The sequence below is a fragment of the Phoenix dactylifera genome, chromosome 1 (genome assembly GCF_009389715.1).
Source record: "Phoenix dactylifera cultivar Barhee BC4 chromosome 1, palm_55x_up_171113_PBpolish2nd_filt_p, whole genome shotgun sequence".
Lineage (NCBI taxonomy): Eukaryota > Viridiplantae > Streptophyta > Magnoliopsida > Arecales > Arecaceae > Phoenix > Phoenix dactylifera.
The window spans coordinates 34,764,519-34,786,868 of NC_052392.1; the positions used below are offsets into that span (position 1 = coordinate 34,764,519).

At 37.7% G+C, this 22,350-nt stretch overlaps 3 protein-coding genes across 4 annotated transcripts; 2 read left to right on the plus strand and 1 right to left on the minus strand.

Annotated features, from left to right (window-relative positions):
* The first annotated feature begins 1,237 nt into the window (after nt 1-1,237).
* Nucleotides 1,238-20,531, plus strand: LOC120112848 (RNA demethylase ALKBH9B-like). Of its 2 annotated transcripts, none has more exons than XM_039132763.1 (6): nt 1,238-1,449; nt 17,020-17,478; nt 19,209-19,294; nt 19,387-19,697; nt 19,853-19,924; nt 20,037-20,531. In XM_039132763.1, the coding sequence occupies exons 2-6, from the start codon at nt 17,307-17,309 to the stop codon at nt 20,407-20,409; spliced, it is 1,014 nt and encodes a 337-aa protein (XP_038988691.1). In that variant the 5' UTR covers nt 1,238-1,449; nt 17,020-17,306; the 3' UTR covers nt 20,410-20,531. The 2 variants fall into 2 exon arrangements, with proteins under 2 accessions (XP_038988691.1, XP_038988689.1); XM_039132761.1 differs by lacking the exon at nt 1,238-1,449 and adding an exon at nt 16,704-16,869.
* LOC120112346 (RNA demethylase ALKBH9B-like) lies at nt 1,407-5,144 on the plus strand. The gene is made up of 6 exons (XM_039131424.1): nt 1,407-1,449; nt 1,625-2,059; nt 3,790-3,875; nt 3,968-4,278; nt 4,434-4,505; nt 4,618-5,144. Exons 1-6 carry the CDS (start codon nt 1,407-1,409, stop codon nt 4,988-4,990), a joined length of 1,320 nt encoding a protein of 439 aa, XP_038987352.1. The 3' UTR covers nt 4,991-5,144.
* LOC120112354 lies at nt 6,622-13,328 on the minus strand. Its single transcript, XM_039131466.1, has 5 exons — nt 13,191-13,328; nt 13,030-13,105; nt 7,774-7,833; nt 7,589-7,680; nt 6,622-6,943 (listed from the first exon to the last, which is right to left on the minus strand). Exons 1-5 carry the CDS (start codon nt 13,326-13,328, stop codon nt 6,857-6,859), a joined length of 453 nt encoding a protein of 150 aa, XP_038987394.1. The 3' UTR covers nt 6,622-6,856.
* Nucleotides 20,532-22,350: the final 1,819 nt, after the last annotated feature.

A 22,350-nucleotide genomic window follows, 5' to 3' on the forward strand; every position in this document is an offset into this window, starting at 1 on the left:
AAAGGTATAAAATATTATAATTAATATTATAAATTAATTTTCCATAATATACCATAATATTAAATTATTTAAAATAACATATTAATGTATTATAATGTAATGTAATATAATACAATATTTATAGTATAATACAATAATAAAGGTATAAAATATTATAATTATTAGTATAAATTAATTTTCCATAATATAACATAATATTAAATTATTTAACATAACATATTAATGTATTATGATATAATATAATATGATATTATATTTATAGTTTAATACAAAAATAAAGATATAAAATATTATAATTATTAGTATAAATTAATTTTCCATAATATAACATAATATTAATTATTTAACATAACATATTAATGTATTATGATATAATATAATATGATATTATATTTATAGTATAATACAAAAATAAGGTATAAATATTATAATTATTAGTATAAAATAATTTTTCATAATAATTTTCCATAATTTTCATAAATAATTTTCCGCGGTCCAGGGGCTCTTCTTCATGGTTCATGCTCGAGGAGGACCTCAGCGTGGGCCGCGAGGTTGATGATAAAAAAAAAACAATAGATTGATTTTGGAAGGTATGGAAAAGAATTAAAAATTTTTTCTTCTAAAATGTGGTTCAAGAGATGCATACAAAAATTGAAAAGAAAAATACCTTTTCTTACGGAAGGGAGTCTGACGGCTTGGGTTCTTGGCTCTAGCAGATTTTTAGGTTTATACAGGGATAAACTACGTAATTATGTTATTTTAATATGGGCATTTTTGTCAAAAATATAGCTTTCCGAAAAAGCTGAAACAGCTTCCTCCCAAAAGCTCCAAATTGGAGCTTCCTCCCAAAAGCTGTTTTCAGCTTCCCGCAAAAGCTGAAACAGCTTTTTGAAAAATTTACCAAACACAGTTTTTCATCTAAAAGTACTTTTGGAGGGCCAGAAAGTGCTTTCTGGCCCTCCAAAAGCTCCCCCAAACAGGGCCTTAATAAGGCCGCAAGATCATGAATCCTACTGGGTTTTCCCTCCATGTTCTTAATAAATAAATAAATCCAACATGTTAAAAGCTCTCCTCTTGACCAATCTAGTGGGCCCCCACCAGCCCATCTCCCGAGGCGAGATCCGTCGCTACCGCTTTGGCGGCCTTTGCCACGTCGGACAACCGGAAAGCGCATAAAGCGCTGCTAATCCCAATCCGCGTCCAATTCCAACAGCTCATCTACTCTCTCTCTCTCTCTCTCCTTTCTTCTATAAAGTGCAAAACCCTTATTCCGAAACTCAGAAACTCTCTCTCTCTCGCTCTCCCCTTTCCTGCATAAATTACAAAACCCTAATTCCGAAGCCTCACAAACTCCATAACCCAATCTCTCTGTTGAACCGATTCTACTCTTCTTCCCGAGCGGCGCCATGGCTGAAGGCGCTTCCCCTCCCGCCGTCGACAACCTTGACGGTTAGTTGTTCCAAATTCTCTCCCATGTTAGGGATTAATTTCTAATTTTCATCTCTATTTTGATCCAGTTGCGAAATCTTCCACCTCTTGCGATTCTTTTTTTTTTTCTTTATTGGATCCAAGATCACAAATCTTGCCTTTATCTTTCAGGAAAACTTGATAAGGTTTCGATCAGGCGTGGGCGGAAAAGGAAGATCCCCTGCTTCGATTAATGGCGGGTATCGATCCAACTCTTCGTCGGCGAGGTCGACCGGGAGCTCGCCGGCTTCCGATTGGGCCCGGACGCCTGGGCAGCACAACCGGCAATTCAACAATTCGAGTTCGAGGTCGCTGGAGGAAGGAGATGATGGAGATGATTTGGCGGGGGCGGCGGAGAAGGCTAGGGCCAGTGGAGGGACTCCGTTGTCGAGGGATCAGAGGGAGGCGATAAGGTTCTCGATGGTAGGGAGGAAGAAGGACTTCAAGCACATGGAGAGGGTCGATGGCCGGTGGATCAATGTGCTCGAGGGGCTCGAGCTTCATACTGGAGTTTTTAGTGCAGCGGAGCAGAAGAGGATTGTGGCTTGCGTCTACGATGTTCAGGAGAAGGGGAGGAATCGGCAACTCAGAAGTATGATCTTGGTTACCCTTCTTGCACTTTTATTTGTGGTGATAAGAACATACAGGCGCTGGTTACTGCTATGCCAATTGCCAAGAGTTTTTTATGGTCTTGCACTGCATTGTGTCATACTAGAATCGCCATGAAAATGTTATTTGCTTTATCGTTATAAAATATAATCTTGATTTTGTGCTACGTGCAAATCTAGTTACGATTCTGATATGCATAGATCAATGCAAAAATTTGCTATTGTAGTATAGAAAAATTTATTAATTACATGAAAGTGTAGATTGAGGCACAATTTTGCTATTATAGGAAAAAATCATGGCATGGTGTAGAACAATCATAAACTCTTTGATAAATAAATATCCTGTATGCAGACTGCCACTTGGGAATTTTGTTAACTTTAATGTTAAGAGCTCTCAATATATAAGCTTCTTGCTGGCACGAAGAGAACAGTAGCATGAGATGTAATCAAGGCCTTTATCTTGCATGTGAACTACCAGTTAGAAAATATGTTCAATATATTAATGTTATAAGCTTTTTAGTTATAGGATAAAACTTGGAGTGATGAAAAAAGAAATTCAACAAGAGATTTATTCAAAGTCTTCCTTTTTATTTTGTTCTCTATCAGATGTCTCTGAAGAGATCATCCAAAAGCTTTTATACAACCTTCTCTGAAGATTTGATATATGGTTTATTTGATGAAACATTTTTTTTTTGAAGCCTGTAAAAGAAATCCTTCGTGGTCTGGGGAGATCTCCTGTCCTTCTATATTTATAGTCAGACTCTTTTGATCACCTTGATTAAAATTGGGGCCCCGTTTATTAACTAGACTGCATCATTGAGGGGAATTAACATCCCATGGCAAACAGTATAATATTCTCTCCCCGCTTTGCTCATTTACTGCATGAAGGATGACGGACATACACCTGATGTTCATTTATCAATCACGAGTTCAATACTTTCTTGAAAAAACACTTCACTGACATTGACTGGTTCTGGTATTTAAGTAGCTTTAGAGCTGCCATTGACAGTTTCTAGTGTTAGCTATCTTTATTCCTTGCAAATATGCTGACTGATATAGAATGTAATCAAAGCTCTTTTTCTGAAATTCATTTTCATTTTTAAGGATGCTATCATCAATATGCTATCCTTCTGCCCGGACTTGCAGAACATATGGTGCATGGAAGAAGGAAATGTTATATCCATCAAAACGCTCACTGTTTTGTGCAATCTTTATTCTCTTGTGTAATGTTGGGTAACAGGAGGGAGAAGAGTTGCAGCAAAATTTTTTACTTGCATGTCAGTTGAGTGTGGAGAAACTATGTCAGGGTGCCCTGTTGATGCACATGCATCAGATAACTTCCACACTCCATGAAAAACTTATTCATTAATTTCATTTTGACTTATCTAAAATAAGAGTTAACAGACTGTTAGATCAACTTGTTAAGAACATTAGCAATTACCATAAGTTTTGTTCAGGACTTACATTGCAATGAATGGTTACTGTGTTACACATAAGTAACAAATATACAAGCTACTGCTATTTGAATCTCAATACTTGATTTTATGTACTAAATTTTATGGAATTTGTTGTTCTGTCACTTGTGTTTCAGTATTAAAATATGGAAAGTTATGCATCGAACTATATCTTATATTTTTTTCATATTTTTAATGTAAAATTGCATGGGTAATTAACTTTTGATTCTCTTATTTAAACTTTGATTTTTTGGCCCTAGGACGCACATATTCGGAACCACGAAAATGGATGCGTGGGAAGGGGCGTGTAACGATACAATTTGGATGCTGCTACAACTATGCAGTGGTATGTGTATTGCTTGCCATAACTCGCAGCATTTCCACCTTTATAGCTATGTTGGCCGATGTGATTCTTACCACAAGTTGTGTACTTTGCAGGACAATTATGGGAATCCTCCAGGCATAATACAGGATGAGGAAGTAGATCCTATGCCGCCCTTATTAAAAACAATGATCAAGAGAATGGTTGCATGGCATGTCCTTCCTCCCACTTGTGTCCCTGATAGTTGCATCATCAACATATATGATAAAGATGACTGCATTCCTCCTCACATAGATCATCATGACTTCCTCCGGCCTTTTTGCACTGTCTCCTTGCTATCGAAGTGTAATATTTTATTTGGCAGAGAACTTAAAATAATGGGACCAGGAGAATTCTCAGGATCTACCGCAATACCTCTACCTGTTGGGTATGCTTATTATCTCCTTTGTTTATCACTATGATGCTACTTATGTTAACTGCTATTGGTAGTACACATACCTCTGGACAAGCTTAACTATAATAGGTTCTAAACAGTTTAAAATAGGATTTTGCTTTTTTTTCATATCTTTTTTCACTTCGCAGTTCTGTGCTTGTCTTAAATGGCAATGGTGCTGATGTGGCAAAGCATTGTGTGCCAGCTGTCCCCACTGAAAGGTAGTGTCTATACTTGAAGTTTCTTCCATGCAGTTTATTCATGTGATTGAGTTATTATATCTGCAACTTACTGCCATTTCTAACCGCTTCTATCACATTACCTATTGCACAGGATTTCTATTACGTTCAGAAAGATGGATGACAGTAAGCTTCCTTACAAGTTCTCACCTGACCCGGCTCTGCAGAATCTTCATCCTCTTGCATATCCACCAATAAAATCCCCAGTGCAACAAGTAGCTAACACACTTTCTCCAAATCAGCAGCAAATTACTCCAGAAGCTCAAGTTCTGGGTAAACATATGCACTGCCACTGGAGCCATAATTCGAAGGCCCAGGAGCAAGTAGAAATTGCTGGGCTGGCTTCTAGCAGCCCCTTTAAATTGGGTTCAGATGATTTTCCTCCACTGGGTTCGAGTTCAGCAAATGGCCGATCAAACAAGCCAAGCAGTCCATTGCGGCAGGAACTTGAGCAACAGAAACTTTAAGATATTTTTGTAGTTATATGTCAGGCATTCGTTTTGTTATTTCCGTAATATGTTGCATGCCATGATCAGGTTGTAATCTATCTATCGTCAATACAGGTACACTTACTGTTTCTTATGATGAAGTTTTACTGGTGCATGTTCTCTGTGGAGCATGCTGGTAAAATTTGAGATGTCATGCAACTGGATGGTCCTAATACAAGCGAGTCAGTGGAATGCTTTTAGATTAATGGGAGTGGTTTAGGTCTGTTGGGGGTCCGATGCAGCACTTTTATCGACCATTGGATTACCATCGTGATACGTAACTGGCATGCGCTTTGAAGCTGTATCTGGGGCTCCCTGATATCAGCAATCTCAAAGCTCGCCGATCATGGATCACGATGGTGATCCAACTGTCCCTTCTGTATCGGACCAGCTGCTCGTCCGATGAGCTTTCAAACCTGAGCCTCTCCCATGTGGGCAATGTGAGGCATGAAAGATGGTGCAGATTGATAAGCCCTCGATCAATAATGGGTCATTTAGGGGGCTCTTAGCCAGCCAAATCATTATGTTGAAATTTTGTTGTGCACGTTAGATTTAGATGTAAGTGCACCATGCTGTGTGGTTTGGAGTTCAGACTGCTAACGATCTAGATGACGCTCCATCCCGGAAGAATGCAAAGTTTCTTTTTTCAAATATTTGTATTTATGTCATTTATGAGCATCACTATTCACCTGACTGATGACAGATAAATTAGAATTTGCCCTTCTTATAAGAGAAAGGAAGAAAGGCTGCACACATTACGATCATCCAAGTTCAAATACTTGAAGATGCTGATGCACCACCCAAGACTTGAAGCCCGAACCTCTAAGCTAAATTGACAGGTGTGACTACTTAGGCAACCCCAATTCACAATAGGATCTGAGCTCTTGGTATCTTATTACAGATCATTAGGCCTCTCAAGCTTGATTAAATCCAGTGATTTTTCTTCAGTGAGCTCTTTGAAGTTCAGTTGATTTGAAAAGCTGATAGTGTCTTGCTTTTATTTACTCAAATCATAAATAAAAATTTAGATAATTCTGAAACTACGATACCATGTGAACTCTGTTTAATGCAGCCCAACACAGTGGTGAGCAACAGAAAGGTACACTGCATAACTTTCAAGAAAACAATCATGCCATTACAGAAGCCAAATGCAAGAGAAGCATAGTTGAATGTTTTGGTCAGAGAGAAACAGTACCATAAGATCACGTTCTGTAAAGAAAATATTAAAGTTGTAGTGAAAAGAGTACTAATTTGGCACTTAAATCTTCCTTAAAAATATAAAACCTTGTTCTGAGAAAACCATATCCTCTAAATCTTAAAACTATGAGAGATATTATCCAGTCATTGACATTCAATTACCTTTGTTCTAGCCAATGGAGTAGTCCATAATGTATCGCCAACTGATGATAGAAAACCTTCTTTGAGAACATGTATAATCTTCTGGTACCAGGAATAATTTTGCTTGAGATGATGAAATCATTCATGTAAGATATTGAATATAAGTGCAATGTCTTGTGGTTCACACAAGTCAATGGTTGGTGCAATTCCCGGTATCTCCTTGTCAAAAGATTTAACATCATCTGCTTACCAACAGTGTTTCAGTAGTCAAGGTCCTGGAAAACTAGAAACAGGCAATGTGATGATTACTGTAGATACCCCATTTCTTATATTAACAAAACAGATTCTAGGGCCTAGGAACCATTGACAAATTTTAATCCCAATTCACTGTCCAATAATTGGGCAAAATCTTCAGTTAAAGAAGATAGATGATGTCAAAGGGAATAAGGTTTATATACAGAATTTTATGCTTCCCCATATCCAAGAGCAGTTACTGGTAATCAAGGCTCATTCATCAGGCCCAAAATCATCATCAGATGCGCCTTCCAGAAATGAGCCAAGAGACTTGCGCAATATGCTGAAAGATTTGTCATCCTGGATCACATTGACATAAAGTAGCATCATTGGAAAGTAGATTGTGGGAAAGTGGAATACATGCATAAACTTTGAAATTACATCACTAGGGAAAAGAATATGAAATCATTTCAATTCGTCTATATTTCCAAAATAGAAAATCAAATATATTGGGCAGATTCTTTCTGAAAATAATATATTAGATTAAAAATGTACAGTTAAATCTTTTCGCATTTTTTTTTCTCTTTCAAATTGATATATCTTTATACACAAGCTTTATATAGAAACCACATTCATATATCTTGTATAGCATGCACAAGTGATTGTTAAACACCTAGGCATAATGTATAAAAAAAGTGGTATAACAATGCAGATCTTGGGGCGAAAGTTATGATAAAAAACAGCGGCGCAATGCACGAGACTCCGGCCATTGCAGGGTCTGGGAGGGGTCAAATGTATTGAGCCTTACTCCTACATGTAGAAAGGCTATGTTACGAACTCCAGATCATAATAAAACAACCTTACTATTGCCCCATGGCTCACTCTTAGGATGAAAATTATAATACATCAAGATAATTTTGTAAATAAAAGCAGATAAAACAATTAGAGAACAGTAGAAAATCATAAATGACAGTCTGCTAACTTAAACATCCCTCATTCATATACCTGCTTCTTCTTTTTTAGAGATTCTTCTGCTCTGGCAATCTTCAGAACACAAGCCTTCTCAAGTTCCGACGGATTAGCTTTTTCCTTCTTCCCTGAAAACTTGAGAAGAAATATAAAACATTGAACATCTGCTGAAAGTAGGCTGGATGGATTCCAAGTAACTGGAAACAAACACTGTTACTCACGCTGTTGTTCGTAACGGACATATAGTTTATCCTTTTCATCTTCATATTTGGAAAATAATTCTGCAGAATACACCAAACTAATAAGACTTTGAAATAGAAAGAAAGGTATGTAACTTGAGTTTTATTGAATGATCAGGGAGAGAGAGAAATCTTAACCAACACATCAGATAGTAGATAATACATTGCTAAAATAATAATGATAATAATAATAATAATTCCAGGCACCACAATATAATATCCTTAACTTTGTTGCCAGATTTCTGTCAAGAAAGGTACTGCCTCCTACAGGAAAGAGGACCGGGAGACAAATACCAACTCATTTTGAAGGCAAGCATATCATTTTATTGATGTCATTTTTATTCAATACTTGAGGACCGCATGGATCACCAAAGATGCATGAAAATTCAAAAAACAGATTAAAGAAATTGTAGAAGATGAACATAGATGAGAGCGATATGTGTCATATTATGGGACAGACAAATATGTCCTCGGAGAGCTCTGGGGCTTACAAAAGGTACGTTTATTAAGCTATAAGGTTTTAACTTTAAAAGAATTTTATCTTCAAAGTTAATAGGCAATTTTATAGTCTAATGGATTTAGAACTATAGGTGTTCCCATTATTTTTTCTTTTTCTTTTTTTTTTTTTTGTTGAGGGAAAGGAGGGCAGAGGCCACCATTTACTGAAAAAGAGACAACAGTGCCTCCAAATGAAGGTCAGGGAAGCTACAGGATCAAAAGCAAATTTCTGATAATGAAAACAAAGGAGACAGCAAAAGCCAATCGTTCTCTGCCAAAAGCTTCTCCTTGGGTTTACAGAACACTTTTTCCATGGAACACTTCTACTCTTTTGCAAGAGACAAAACTTTGAAAAGGACAACATCGTAATAGTTGTTCATTTGCTAACGAGAATATTGAAGTTTGCATAGAACTTCCAAAAGTGTTCAATGGAAGCTTTCAGATTTTTTTTTTTCTTTTTGGGAGAAATACAGTGAGAATGCCACCATTCAGATTTGAAACTGGGACCTCTCCCCACTGCGTGTGCTGAGGAGAGGGTGCCAACCAGCAGATCCAGACACAGTTGGCCAGAGAATAATGTTGCACACACTCCAAATATAGTTAATCTAATAATCCACATCGCAATAAAAGAGGTTCAAGTGCCTCATCAATGAGGGGATTCGACTGCATTGGCAGAGTCATTTAGTAGAAAATGACAAGCGTTGTATCAGATGCTTTGACTTTATGCCTTGTAATGCTTTTGATGTCGCCACTTTTCTTACCTCCTGATAAATGCAGACTACTGCATATTTGGTGGTTAAAATATTTGGCATAATAGACAGACAATGAAAGGTCGCATGAGCATTTCATTTGCTGGGAGTGTTCAAGACAAAGTGATAAAGCAATGAACAACAATCAAAGTGATTATTTGAGATGCTTTTTCAATGACTAAGTCAATCAAAACAAACCTGAAAATAACTATTACATGCTGCAAGTCATAAGCTTGTCCCACATGGCACCACTGAGAAAATGTCAATTATTGCTATGAACAAAACGGTTTGAATTGTTTCTTTGAATGAAGTCTAATATCTGGACCATATTGATGTGAATAAATGTTGATAGAATGTCATGAAATAACTGTTCTAATGTATACATATGTAAACAAGGTTTGTTCATTATCCATTGTGATGTCATCAAGGTTAATTGCACATCAACCTTGTGAATATGTTATATGACCTGTCCATATTTTTGTTACTTTCTAATAATTCATAGAAATCCAAAGTAAAATGGTAGCATGATTGGTTAGCATCTACTTATTTCAGTTGATTGATTTTACCAAATAACAGTAGTGCTTTTGTCTCTGATTATCTGTTAAGTTGTGGATTGCTTTTAGTCGACTGCCTTTAGTTCATTGTATGACTTATCCTCTTTCACTGATACTAGCATATGCGCATGCAAAATGCCATGTCAAAAGAAAAGGAATAACACTGAACGATATGTCAATCGGTAACTAGTTTTTATTCTTGTGCAGTAATTTGTGGAGGAGAATCACTGACGAGAAATAAATTCAAGATCAAATTAATGAGAAAACAAGAAAATATTGAAAGATAATGCTTTAGGATGTAGTTTATTTTCTTCCTTTACACCCATGTCATCATCACAATCATAGCCAATCTTATTTTTTACAAATAACTTAAAGATGGTAGAATAAGTAATGAGTAGTTAGAAGAAAAACAATGTTGAATGAAATTACTATTTCCAAAGCTCTCAGATTAGCCCTTTTTTATGGAAAATTATAACAGAATTTAATGTTCATATGGAAACAATGCTAAGAATTAAGAAGGAAAAAGGAACAAAATTCAAGATTTCTTTGATCTCTTCTATTGACTCCTTTTAATAAAAGCTGACAAAGAAAACATGAAACCAATACTAGAACTATTTTCTTCTTAAAATAAATGAAATAAGAAAATAAATTATGAATTAAGAGAATGAACTTATAAATAGGGCATGTATAAGTGCAAAAAATAGTTCCTACTCTCAAAGTTACAGAAAAAAGTTGAAATAATGTCTTAAAGGACCAAAATTAATGCTTGAGATCGGCTTCTCCCACCTCATGTCTGATTCTATATTAAGAAAGTTAGTTGATGATATCTTGGTTTGTTCTTATATTTCTATTTAAAATTATATTAAGAAGGGGAAAACTAATAAGGCTTTTAACAAGAAATTTCTTGATATAGTCTTCTATATTGATGTTCATATTCTATATTAGTTTTTAATTTTCTCTTCTTCATTTAATACTTATCTATTCTTTTTATATGTAATGGGCGTTGTGGATGTCGGCATACTAGTATAACTTATCTTGGGCCTACAGACCCTAGCACTCGATCGAACATAAATCGAACTCCATGTGCCTCCATGCAATGTGCTTCATGGGACAATCTGTCCAATAGAATCCCACTGACAACAACTTGAACTCAAACATTGTTAGAGCCACAGTAACTTGAAACTTAGAGAGCGCCCAGAGAGGATTATCCGGCACCTTTTCCCTATATACTAGGGTACCATTTCTATTTCACTAAGCCTTGGTTCACTCATATGTAAGTCACCTTCTCTGATCAAAGTAACAATCTAACTAAACACAGTGAACCAAGACAGGTAAAACTGGCATAACAAACATCAACGAAATATCCGAACCATTCATCATCATTATCCCTAGCCTCTTCTTGTCCACATTGGGATAAGCTATGAAGCATAAATTTTAAGTAGAGAAGTCCTCAAGCTTTATTTTATATGTGCAGAGCAAAGTAGAATGGCAGACATGGTTGGTGAGTTGGGTCCATAATGGGTATGGATTATGTATCTGATTAGTCTGGATATGCTGGCACACCATTTCCTCTTTTGGAAATATGATAGCTTTTTAAGGACCTAGATGACCACCAGCCCTGGCCGAGCCTGTTCACACTAAAGTAGGTCAATAGAAGAGTGACCTATTATTTATCTACTATAATTACATATATTGGTTAGGTCATTTTGCCATTTCGACACAATTTTGAACTTGTTAGGCGAACCATGAAACAAGGGTGGACAAAAATTGGCAAAGAACAGGAAGTAATGCCTGATATGGCTAGCTGTACGTTTGGGTCCACCTTTTTGGCTGCTGGAGCAAGCCAGAGGACTCTAAGCCTGGACAAGACCACTTGAATTGCAGATAGGACAAATATTGATGACCTGACGGTTGAATATTGCATTTTCCATATTGATATTTTTTGTTCCTCTACAAGGATAGCAGCTTTGCTTCTCTTTTTGACCGAATTCATTGTGAGCAAACATTTTCTACAGTAGATCATTAGAACTAGTAATTGTAGCCATAGTAACAACTACTTTGCCTGAATTCAGTCTGATCTGTGTGATTTTATTGGAATTGTTGGCAATGGATTTAACAATTCTTATAAAGACTTCTTTAACTATTTATGATAGTTCTTGTATTTAATGTCTTAATATATGCCTTTCACCATGTTAAGGAAGTTTCTTGCGTCAAATTATCTGTGTATTCAGGGATGAAGTTTTTAAAGATGAGACAGACAGCAGCCATGGAAGCTTAGCTGCTTTAAGCCTAACGTTCAGGAGTTGGAGATGCTTCTAGAGGCTTACTTTGTGCAGATTGATGGCACTCTAAACAAATTATCCCATGTATGTAAGCCTGTTTTTTCTCTTGCAATCTTTCAGTACCTTGATCTACTTTTATTCTTTATGAGTGGTTGATACAACTAGTATCACTATTGCCGAGCTTTAAGAGGAAATATAGAAGGCAACTTGCAAGAACTATTATTGGTATTCTACCTTAGGCTAAATAACTGAAATTTTAAATACCTAAAATTTTTTATGTTCCAAATAGACACTGTAAAGGCCAATTTGCCCCTGAAAACAGTACTAGTGCTAAAATAGTTGTTTACAGAACTAATATTGTTATCTATATCTAGACTAATATATAGTCAAAACTCCAGACATTCATCAGATGTTTCTATGCATACTCTCATGTGCATTGCCACGTGGCCATGCAATCGATCTACTAAGTAAAAGAGGCTATATCCTGCACATAATTTGTCTGCCTCTATTCATTCCAGCTTAATAGTTTCTTTGAAAAAAATATTTCTCATTCTGAAAATAATTATTATTTGGAAGATTTTTTGCTGAGCTCAAAAATCAAGTAGATTTCATAGATTCGTGTTTTTGTCCTTCTAATATATCGAGTTTGATATACTGCTGAGGTTTTTCTTCATGTAGACCACAACAACTATGAACACCATTGATGCTCCAGATTGCAGTAACACTGTAACTTCTTGTAGTTTTGTTAATAAATCACATTCTCCATTACTAAATTAACAGTTTTTACCCATGGTCGTCGAAACCGTCCCGAACCACCCGATTTGGGGTGTCCCGAGCCGTACCGACGGTGGACCGGGACGGAGAACGAAGGAGGGAGGGAGAGGGAGAGGAAAGAAGAGAAAGGCCGGCCGGCGGAGGCCGAGGAGCTGCCGCACGGAGGACGCGGAGCCCCTCCTCCTCGCCTCCTACCTCCTTCGCGCGGCGGCTCCTCGGCCCTTGTTGGCTCTCTGCTGGCCTCCCCTCTTTTTTCTCTCTTTTCCTCTCTCCCGTTCTCCCTCTCTCTCGCCTCTTACTACGTCGGTACAAGGCCGGCACGGCACGGCGCAGGGCCGTACCGACCCCGTGCGCTGGGCAACCGGTCCCGGGGCTCGGTACCAGCACAGCAGACGTTGGTTTTACCAGTAATTTTTATAGCTTTCTTTTGGGTTTCTGACTCTAATGTCTCTCCTATCTGCACATAGTTGAAAGAGTATGTGGACATACAGAAGATTACATCAACATCATGCTAGATGAGAACAGAATCAGCTGCTACAGACGGGAGTCATGATCACCACCGCAACTGTTGTAGTCACTGCTGACATTGTGGTTGTGAGCATATTTGGTATGAATATAGGTATTTCGCTATTTGATGTTCCAAATTTTTCCCAATTCTGGGAGACCACTTTTGGCACCATAGGCGGCCTGTATCGTCCTATATGTTTTAGCCATTGGATTGGGCATGAGAAGTGGACTGCCTGCAATGATCACAATTCTGAGTTATAAGCATATAGAGCTGACATGGAAGGTGCTTTACACTTGCAAACTTGAGACCACTTTTGACATTGTGGTAGTATGTTAAAGTGAAAAAACATGGCGGGATAATGATGTTTTCTGCTGTATTTTTTGAATCCATTTTGATGGTGCTCTTTATCTCAGCTTTATGACTGAGGGTTCAATTTCAAAAAATTAATGAAATTATGATCATCTTTTTATGATTTGCTAATGATACTCTATTATTTTGGATGCTAAGATACAACTTGTGTGCAATTTTCAAAAATGAACTTTATACTCTTTAAGTTAGCTTGTGGATTGAAAAGTTTGATTATTCTAATCAAAACTATGATCTAGTTTGGAGAGGGTGAGCCTTGGTGCAATGATAAGGTTGCTCCATTGGGACATGAAGAATTATAGATTCGAAATACAAAAATGCCTCTTTGAACATAGTTGCAAGGCTGCATATATTTGACCGCCCTCTCCAGATCCTATAATGGCAGGTAGGCCTACCTTTTTTTAGATATGAACTAGTTTGGGTTTATATTGGGAGGAGCAAGTCTCTAGCTGCCTATCCTTGAAGGCAAACTTCATAAATACTTTGAAAAAAAATGTCTTCCTCCGTAGGGGAATAATTAAGAGAAGTGATTCGATATCTCCCACTGATAAAATGGAAAAAGTTAGCTAGTTTGGGCTTCAAAAACATTTTGTTTGGAGGCAGTATTATCTACTCTACCCATCTATTACTTTTTTTGGCACCTGATTGGATGATTAAGACAACAGATCAGATTAGAACGGGTATTCTTTTGGAAGGGTCTCAGTTGGTGAAAGGAGGATTCTTCCAACCTAACTAAGATATGGTCTGCAAATCCAAAGATCAAGGTTGTCTGGGTATAAAAAATCCTAGAGATCTTGACATGCATTTGTTGTACAAATGGTGGTGGAAATTATTTAAAATCCCTCTTGATCATGTCAGGAAGAAGATTGTTTCGGTGGCAAAAAATCCCTCTGGTTTTCAACACTGCTGTTCCCTTGATGAATTCCCTGCTAGATTTCATGGAAAACGTTTTGAGAAAACCAGGTCTACATGAAGTGGAACGAGCAAACATTTGGTGATTGTCGGCAAGAGCAACACTGCTTCCTTGAGAGCTTCTCTATCATCATATTCTTTGTTCTCACACTGAACTACTGGGCTTTGTGCATAAATGCCAGTGCTTTTTTAACCAGGTCTCCTTTTCCAATAGCTACTGACGGCAGTATGGTGGCAACCTTATTTCCTTCATTGTTGCGGCCTATTTGTGCTTGTATCAACTCCTTGTCTTTCAACTGACTGCTAAACTATGATCAATGAGGACTGAGCCTTTAGCAAGTAATATTAAAAACTTCTCCTTGAATGCTTTAATATTTCGTCGAGATCTTTGTGATGTGATGATTTTTTTTTCATAAGAAAATAAGTTTAAATTTCTCTCCATATGATTTGATGCATGCCGCCATTAACTTAACCCTATTAGGAATTTGTGTGGGTTAGGATTTCCAAGTCTACATAAGGATCTGGCCTCGTACTGTGTTATTAAAAGAATTGCCCGTCAAGCACATCTTAGATAGAGTTGAATTGGTTAAGGTTTCCCTTGAGAGGATTCATTCATGTTCTATCTTTTGTAAGAGAATGAATATTTCATAAGCAATTCGAAACCATTTTCTCGGACATCATAAGTAATACAATTACCTATCTAATTCAATGGAACGGGTGTTGTTGTCTGTGCTGCTTCTACCGTTATATTCTTTGGAGAAAATCCTGCAGCAAGTTCATTTCCAGCTGCATCTGAAAACTTGACACAAAAGGTTGAGCTTTGATTTTATCTACTACAAAGTAGCATATACTTAGTGCGGTGACAGGAGAAGCGGAAAATTCCTGACATAGTTTTTGTTGCATTGCCGGTAAAATGGCTGAAGTTCCATATCTCCTTGTACTGAAAACTCCAGTCCTTCTCCTGCATAAATTTCAGCCTAAGTTTAGAATATTGAACGTGTGAGTTGGGGGCAAAAAAAGGTATCACTAAACCAAAAAATTTGGTAAACTTGGTAAGAAATATATAATGAGAACATCTGAATTGCAGTAAAGGATTCAGTATCAGAGTCCATTTCAGCTTCTGGATCCTTTTAATAGCCAACAACAACATGAAATTGCAACAAATAACTTGACGTAGTGTGGAATCCAATATTGTAACATGAACTGAAAGGACTTATTTCCTTGAAGAATACAGGGAACAAAGAAAATTTGAAGATCATTAAATTCCAACTACTAGTATTATAACCTAATTATTTGTTTCTATTTTTACAGTTTTTTTTTGGTTATGTGAAGTTCCCTGACAGTTTAAAGATAATTATTATTCCACTATGCAAGTAGATTTGGTGGATGCATATGCAACATAGATCTAACTCAATTCCAACCTTCTTTGGCATAGCAAATTGAGATACAACTCAAATGCATCGAATATAAATACATCCGGCAATATCCAAAAACAATCTAAGTTCTAAATAATAATTAACAGTAAAAGTCCATGAAAAGCTAATTGTATTATGAGCCATATGAGGTGCTACCGGCCGGCAATGCCATCCCCCTCTTCAAAAATATGAGATGCATAAAAATGAATCAACTAGCGACACATTCAGTAAACATCGAGGTAAAAGTAGTTTATCTATCCAGAATCGCCCTCGAACCATACATATCTTGCATAAAGATGAGTAATTAACTGCACATACTAGCCCATCCCAAAGTAGCAATAAATTTGGCAATAGAAACATTTGTAGTAAAGATTCTTTTCCCTCCTCACATCAATCGTTTTCTAATATTGTTACCAAAATTTATCTTAAAGAGTTCCCTGGAGTGGGGGTCTAATGTGAAGCTAATCACCATATAAGAATCCTAGTTTTCCATGGCTCTTGATGTGGAGTATTGGTTGGCCTGAAAACAGGGAGGTATGAGACAACAACAACAACGCAGACTTTATAAGGCCGCAAGATCATGAATCCTACTGGGTTTTCCCTCCATGTTCTTAATAAATAAATAAATCCAACATGTTAAAAGCTCTCCTCTTGACCAATCTAGTGGGCCCCACCAGCCCATCTCCCGAGGCGAGATCCGTCGCTACCGCTTTGGCGGCCTTTGCCACGTCGGACAACCGGAAAGCGCATAAAGCGCTGCTAATCCCAATCCGCGTCCAACTCCAACAGCTAATCTACTCTCTCTCTCTCTCCTTTCTTCTATAAAGTGCAAACCCTTATTCCGAAACTCAGAAACTCTCCTCTCTCTCGCTCTCCCCTTTCCTGCATAAATTACAAAACCCTAATTCCGAAGCCTCACAAACTCCATAACCCAATCTCTCTGTTGAACCGATTCTACTCTTCTTCCCGAGCGGCGCCATGGCTGAAGGCGCATCCCCTCCGCCGTCGACAACCTTGACGGTTAGTTGTTCAAAATTCTCTCCCATGTTAGGGATTAATTTCTAATTTTCATGTCTATTTTGATCCAGTTGCGAAATCTTCCACCTCTTGCGATTCTTTTTTTTTTTCTTTGTTGGATCCAAGATCACAAATCTTGCCTTTATCTTTCAGGAAAACTTGATAAGGTTTCGATCAGGCGTGGCGGAAAAGGAAGATCCCCTGCTTCGATTAATGGCGGGTATCGATCCAACTCTTCGTCCGGCGAGGTCGACCGGGAGCTCGCCGGCTTCCGATTGGGCCCGGACGCCTGGGCAGCACAACCGGCAATTCAACAATTCGAGTTCGAGGTCGCTGGAGGAAGGAGATGATGGAGATGATTTGGCGGGGCGGCGGAGAAGGCTAGGGCCAGTGGAGGGACTCCGTTGTCGAGGGATCAGAGGGAGGCGATAAGGTTCTCGATGGTAGGGAGGAAGAAGGACTTCAAGCACATGGAGAGGGTCGATGGCCGGTGGATCAATGTGCTCGAGGGGCTCGAGCTTCATACTGGAGTTTTTAGTGCAGCGGAGCAGAAGAGGATTGTGGCTTGCGTCTACGATGTTCAGGAGAAGGGGAGGAATCGGCAACTCAGAAGTATGATCTTGGTTACCCTTCTTGCACTTTTATTTGTGGTGATAAGAACATACAGGCGCTGGTTACTGCTATGCCAATTGCCAAGAGTTTTTTATGGTCTTGCACTGCATTGTGTCATACTAGAATCGCCATGAAAATATTATTTGCTTTATCGTTATAAAATATAATCTTGATTTTGTGCTACGTGCAAATCTAGTTACGATTCTGATATGCATAGATCAATGCAAAAATTTGCTATTGTAGTATAGAAAAATTTATTAATTACATGAAAGTGTAGATTGAGGCACAATTTTGCTATTATAGGAAAAAATCATGGCATGGTGTAGAACAATCATAAACTCTTTGATAAATAAATATCCTGTATGCCGACTGCCACTTGGGAATTTTGTTAACTTTAATGTTACGAGCTGTCAATATATAAGCTTCTTGCTGGCACGAAGAGAACAGTAGCATGAGATGTAATCAAGGCCTTTATCTTGCATGTGAACTACCAGTTAGAAAATATGTTCAATATATTAATGTTATAAGCTTTTTAGTTATAGGATAAAACTTGGAGTGATGAAAAAAGAAATTCAACAAGAGATTTATTCAAAGTCTTCCTTTTTTTTTGTTCTCTATCAGATGTCTCTGAAGAGATCATTCAAAAGCTTTTATACAACCTTCTCTGAAGATTTGATATATGGTTTATTTGATGAAACATTTTTTTTTTTGAAGCCTGTAAAAGAAATCCTTCGTGGTCTGGGGAGATCTCCTGTCCTTCTATATTTATAGTCAGACTCTTTTGATCACCTTGATTAAAATTGTGGCCCTGTTTATTAACTAGACTGCCACCATTGAGGGGAATTAACATCCCATGGTAAACAGTATAATATTCTCTCCCCGCTTTGCTCATTTACTGCATGAAGGATGACGGACATACACCTGATGTTCATTTATCAATCACGAGTTCAATACTTTCTTGAAAAAACACTTCACTGACATTGACTGGTTCTGGTATTTAAGTAGCTTTAGAGCTGCCATTGACAGTTTCTAGTGTTAGCTATCTTTATTCCTTGCAAATATTCTGACTGATATAGAATGTAATCAAAGCTCTTTTTCTGAAATTCATTTTCATTTTTAAGGATGCTATCATCAATATGTTATCCTTCTGCCCAGACTTGCAGAACATATGGTGCATGGAAGAAGGAAATGTTATATCCATCAAAACGCTCGCTGTTTTGTGCAATCTTTATTCTCTTGTGTAATGTTGGGTAACAGGAGGGAGAAGAGTTGCAGCAAATTTTTTACTTGCATGTCAGTTGAGTGTGGAGAAACTATGTCAGGGTGCCCTGTTGATGCACATGCATCAGATAACTTCCACACTCCATGGAAAACTTATTCATTAATTTCATTTTGACTTATCTAAAATAAGAGTTAACAGACTGTTAGATCAACTTGTTAAGAACATTAGCAATTACCATAAGTTTTGTTCAGGACTTACATTGCAATGAATGGTTACTGTGTTACACATAAGTAACAAATATACAAGCTACTGCTATTTGAATCTCAATACTTGATTTTATGTACTAAATTTTATGGAATTTGTTGTTCTGTCACTTGTATTTCAGTATTAAAATATGGAAAGTTATGCATCGAACTATATCTTATATTTTTTTCATATTTTTAATGTAAAATTGCATGGGTAATTAACTTTTGATTCTCTTATTTAAACTTTGATTTTTTGGCCCTAGGACGCACATATTCGGAACCACGAAAATGGATGCGTGGGAAGGGGCGTGTAACGATACAATTTGGATGCTGCTACAACTATGCAGTGGTATGTGTATTGCTTGCCATAACTCGCAGCATTTCCACCTTTATAGCTATGTTGGCCGATGTGATTCTTACCACAAGTTATGTACTTTGCAGGACAATTATGGGAATCCTCCAGGCATAATACAGGATGAGGAAGTAGATCCTATGCCGCCCTTATTGAAAACAATGATCAAGAGAATGGTTGCATGGCATGTCCTTCCTCCCACTTGTGTCCCTGATAGTTGCATCGTCAACATATATGATAAAGATGACTGCATTCCTCCTCACATAGATCATCATGACTTCCTCCGGCCTTTTTGCACTGTCTCCTTGCTATCGAAGTGTAATATTTTATTTGGCAGAGAACTTAAAATAATGGGACCAGGAGAATTCTCAGGATCTACCGCAATACCTCTACCTGTTGGGTATGCTTATTATCTCCTTTGTTTATCACTATGATGCTACTTATGTTAACTGCTATTGGTAGTACACATACCTCTGGACAAGCTTAACTATAATAGGTTCTAAACAGTTTAAAATAGGATTTTGCTTTTTTTTCATATCTTTTTTCACTTCGCAGTTCTGTGCTTGTCTTAAATGGCAATGGTGCTGATGTGGCAAAGCATTGTGTGCCAGCTGTCCCCACTGAAAGGTAGTGTCTATACTTGAAGTTTCTTCCATGCAGTTTATTCATGTGTTTGAGTTATTATATCTGCAACTTACTGCCATTTCTAACCGCTTCTATCACATTACCTATTGCACAGGATTTCTATTACGTTCAGAAAGATGGATGACAGTAAGCTTCCTTACAAGTTCTCACCTGACCCGGCTCTGCAGAATCTTCATCCTCTTGCATATCCACCAATAAAATCCCCAGTGCAACAAGTAGCTAACACACTTTCTCCAAATCAGCAGCAAATTACTCCAGAAGCTCAAGTTCTGGGTAAACATATGCACTGCCACTGGAGCCATAATTCGAAGGCCCAGGAGCAAGTAGAAATTGCTGGGCTGGCTTCTAGCAGCCCCTTTAAATTGGGTTCAGATGATTTTCCTCCACTGGGTTCGAGTTCAGCAAATGGCCGATCAAACAAGCCAAGCCGTCCATTGCGGCAGGAACTTGAGCAACAGAAACTTTAAGATATTTTTGTAGTTATATGTCAGGCATTCGTTTTGTTATTTCCGTAATATGTTGCATGCCATGATCAGGTTGTAATCTATCTATCGTCAATGCAGGTACACTTACTGTTTCTTATGATGAAGTTTTACTGGTGCATGTTCTCTGTGGAGCATGCTGGTAAAATTTGAGATGTCATGCAACTGGATGGTCCTAATACAAGCGAGTCAGTGGAATGCTTTTAGATTAATGGGAGTGGTTTAGGTCTGTTGGGGTCCGATGCAGCACTTTTATCGACCATTGGATTACCATCGTGATACGTAACTGGCATGCGCTTTGAAGCTGTATCTGGGGCTCCCTGATATCAGCAATCTCAAAGCTCGCCGATCATGGATCACGATGGTGATCCAACTGTCCCTTCTGTATCGGACCAGCTGCTCGTCCGATGAGCTTTCAAACCTGAGCCTCTCCCATGTGGGCAATGTGAGGCATGAAAGATGGTGCAGATTGATAAGCCCTCGATCAATAATGGGTCATTTAGGGGGCTCTTAGCCAGCCAAATCATTATGTTGAAATTTTGTTGTGCACGTTAGATTTAGATGTAAGTGCACCATGCTGTGTGGTTTGGAGTTCAGACTGCTAACGATCTAGATGACGCTCCATCCCGGAAGAATGTAAAGTTTCTTTTTCAAATATTTGTATTTATGTCATTTATGAGCATCACTATTCACCTGACTGATGACAGATAAATTAGAATTTGCCCTTCTTATAAGAGAAAGGAAGAAAAGCTGCACACATTACGATCATCCAAGTTCAAATACTTGAAGATGCTGATGCACCACCCAAGACTTGAAGCCCGAACCTCTAAGCTAAATTGACAGGTGTGACTACTTAGGCAGCCCCAGCCCCAATTCACAATAGGATCTGAGCTCTCGGTATCTTATTACAGATCATTAGGCCTCTCAAGCTTGATTAAATCCAGTGATTTTTCTTCAGTGAGCTCTTTGAAGTTCAGTTGATTTGAAAAGCTGATAGTGTCTTGCTTTTATTTACTCAAATCATAAATAAAATTTAGATAATTCTGAAACTACGATACCATGTGAACTCTGTTTAATGCAGCCCAACACAGTGGTGAGCAACAGAAAGGTACACTGCATAACTTTCAAGAAAACAATCATGCCATTACAGAAGCCAAATGCAAGAGAAGCATAGTTGAATGTTTTGGTCAGAGAGAAACACTACCATAAGATCACGTTCTGTAAAGAAAATATTAAAGTTGTAGTGAAAAGAGTACTAATTTGGTACTTAAATCTTCCTTAAAAATCTAAAACCTTGTTCTGAGAAAACCATATCCTCTAAATCTTAAAACTATGAGAGATATTATCCAGTCATTGACATTCAATTACCTTTGTTCTAGCCAATGGAGTAGTCCATAATGTATCGCCAACTGATGATAGAAAACCTCTTTGAGAACATGTATAATCTTCTGGTAACAGGAATAATTTTGCTTGAGATGATGAAATCATTCATGTAAGATATTGAATATAAGTGCAATGTCTTGTGGTTCACACAAGTCAATGGTTGGTGCAATTCCCGGTATCTCCTTGTCAAAAGATTTAACATCATCTGCTTTACCAACAGTGTTTCAGAAGTCAAGGTCCTGGAAAACTAGAAACAGACAATGTGATGATTACTGTAGATACCCCATTTCTTATATTAACAAAACAGATTCTAGGGCCTAGGAACCATTGACAAATTTTAATCCCAATTCACTGTCCAATAATTGGGCAAAATCTTCAGTTAAAGAAGATAGATGATGTCAAAGGGAATAAGGTTTATATACAGAATTTTATGCTTCCCCATATCCAAGAGCAGTTACCGGTAATCAAGGCTCATTCATCAGGCCCAAAATCATCATCAGATGCGCCTTCCAGAAATGAGCCAAGAGACTTGCGCAATATGCT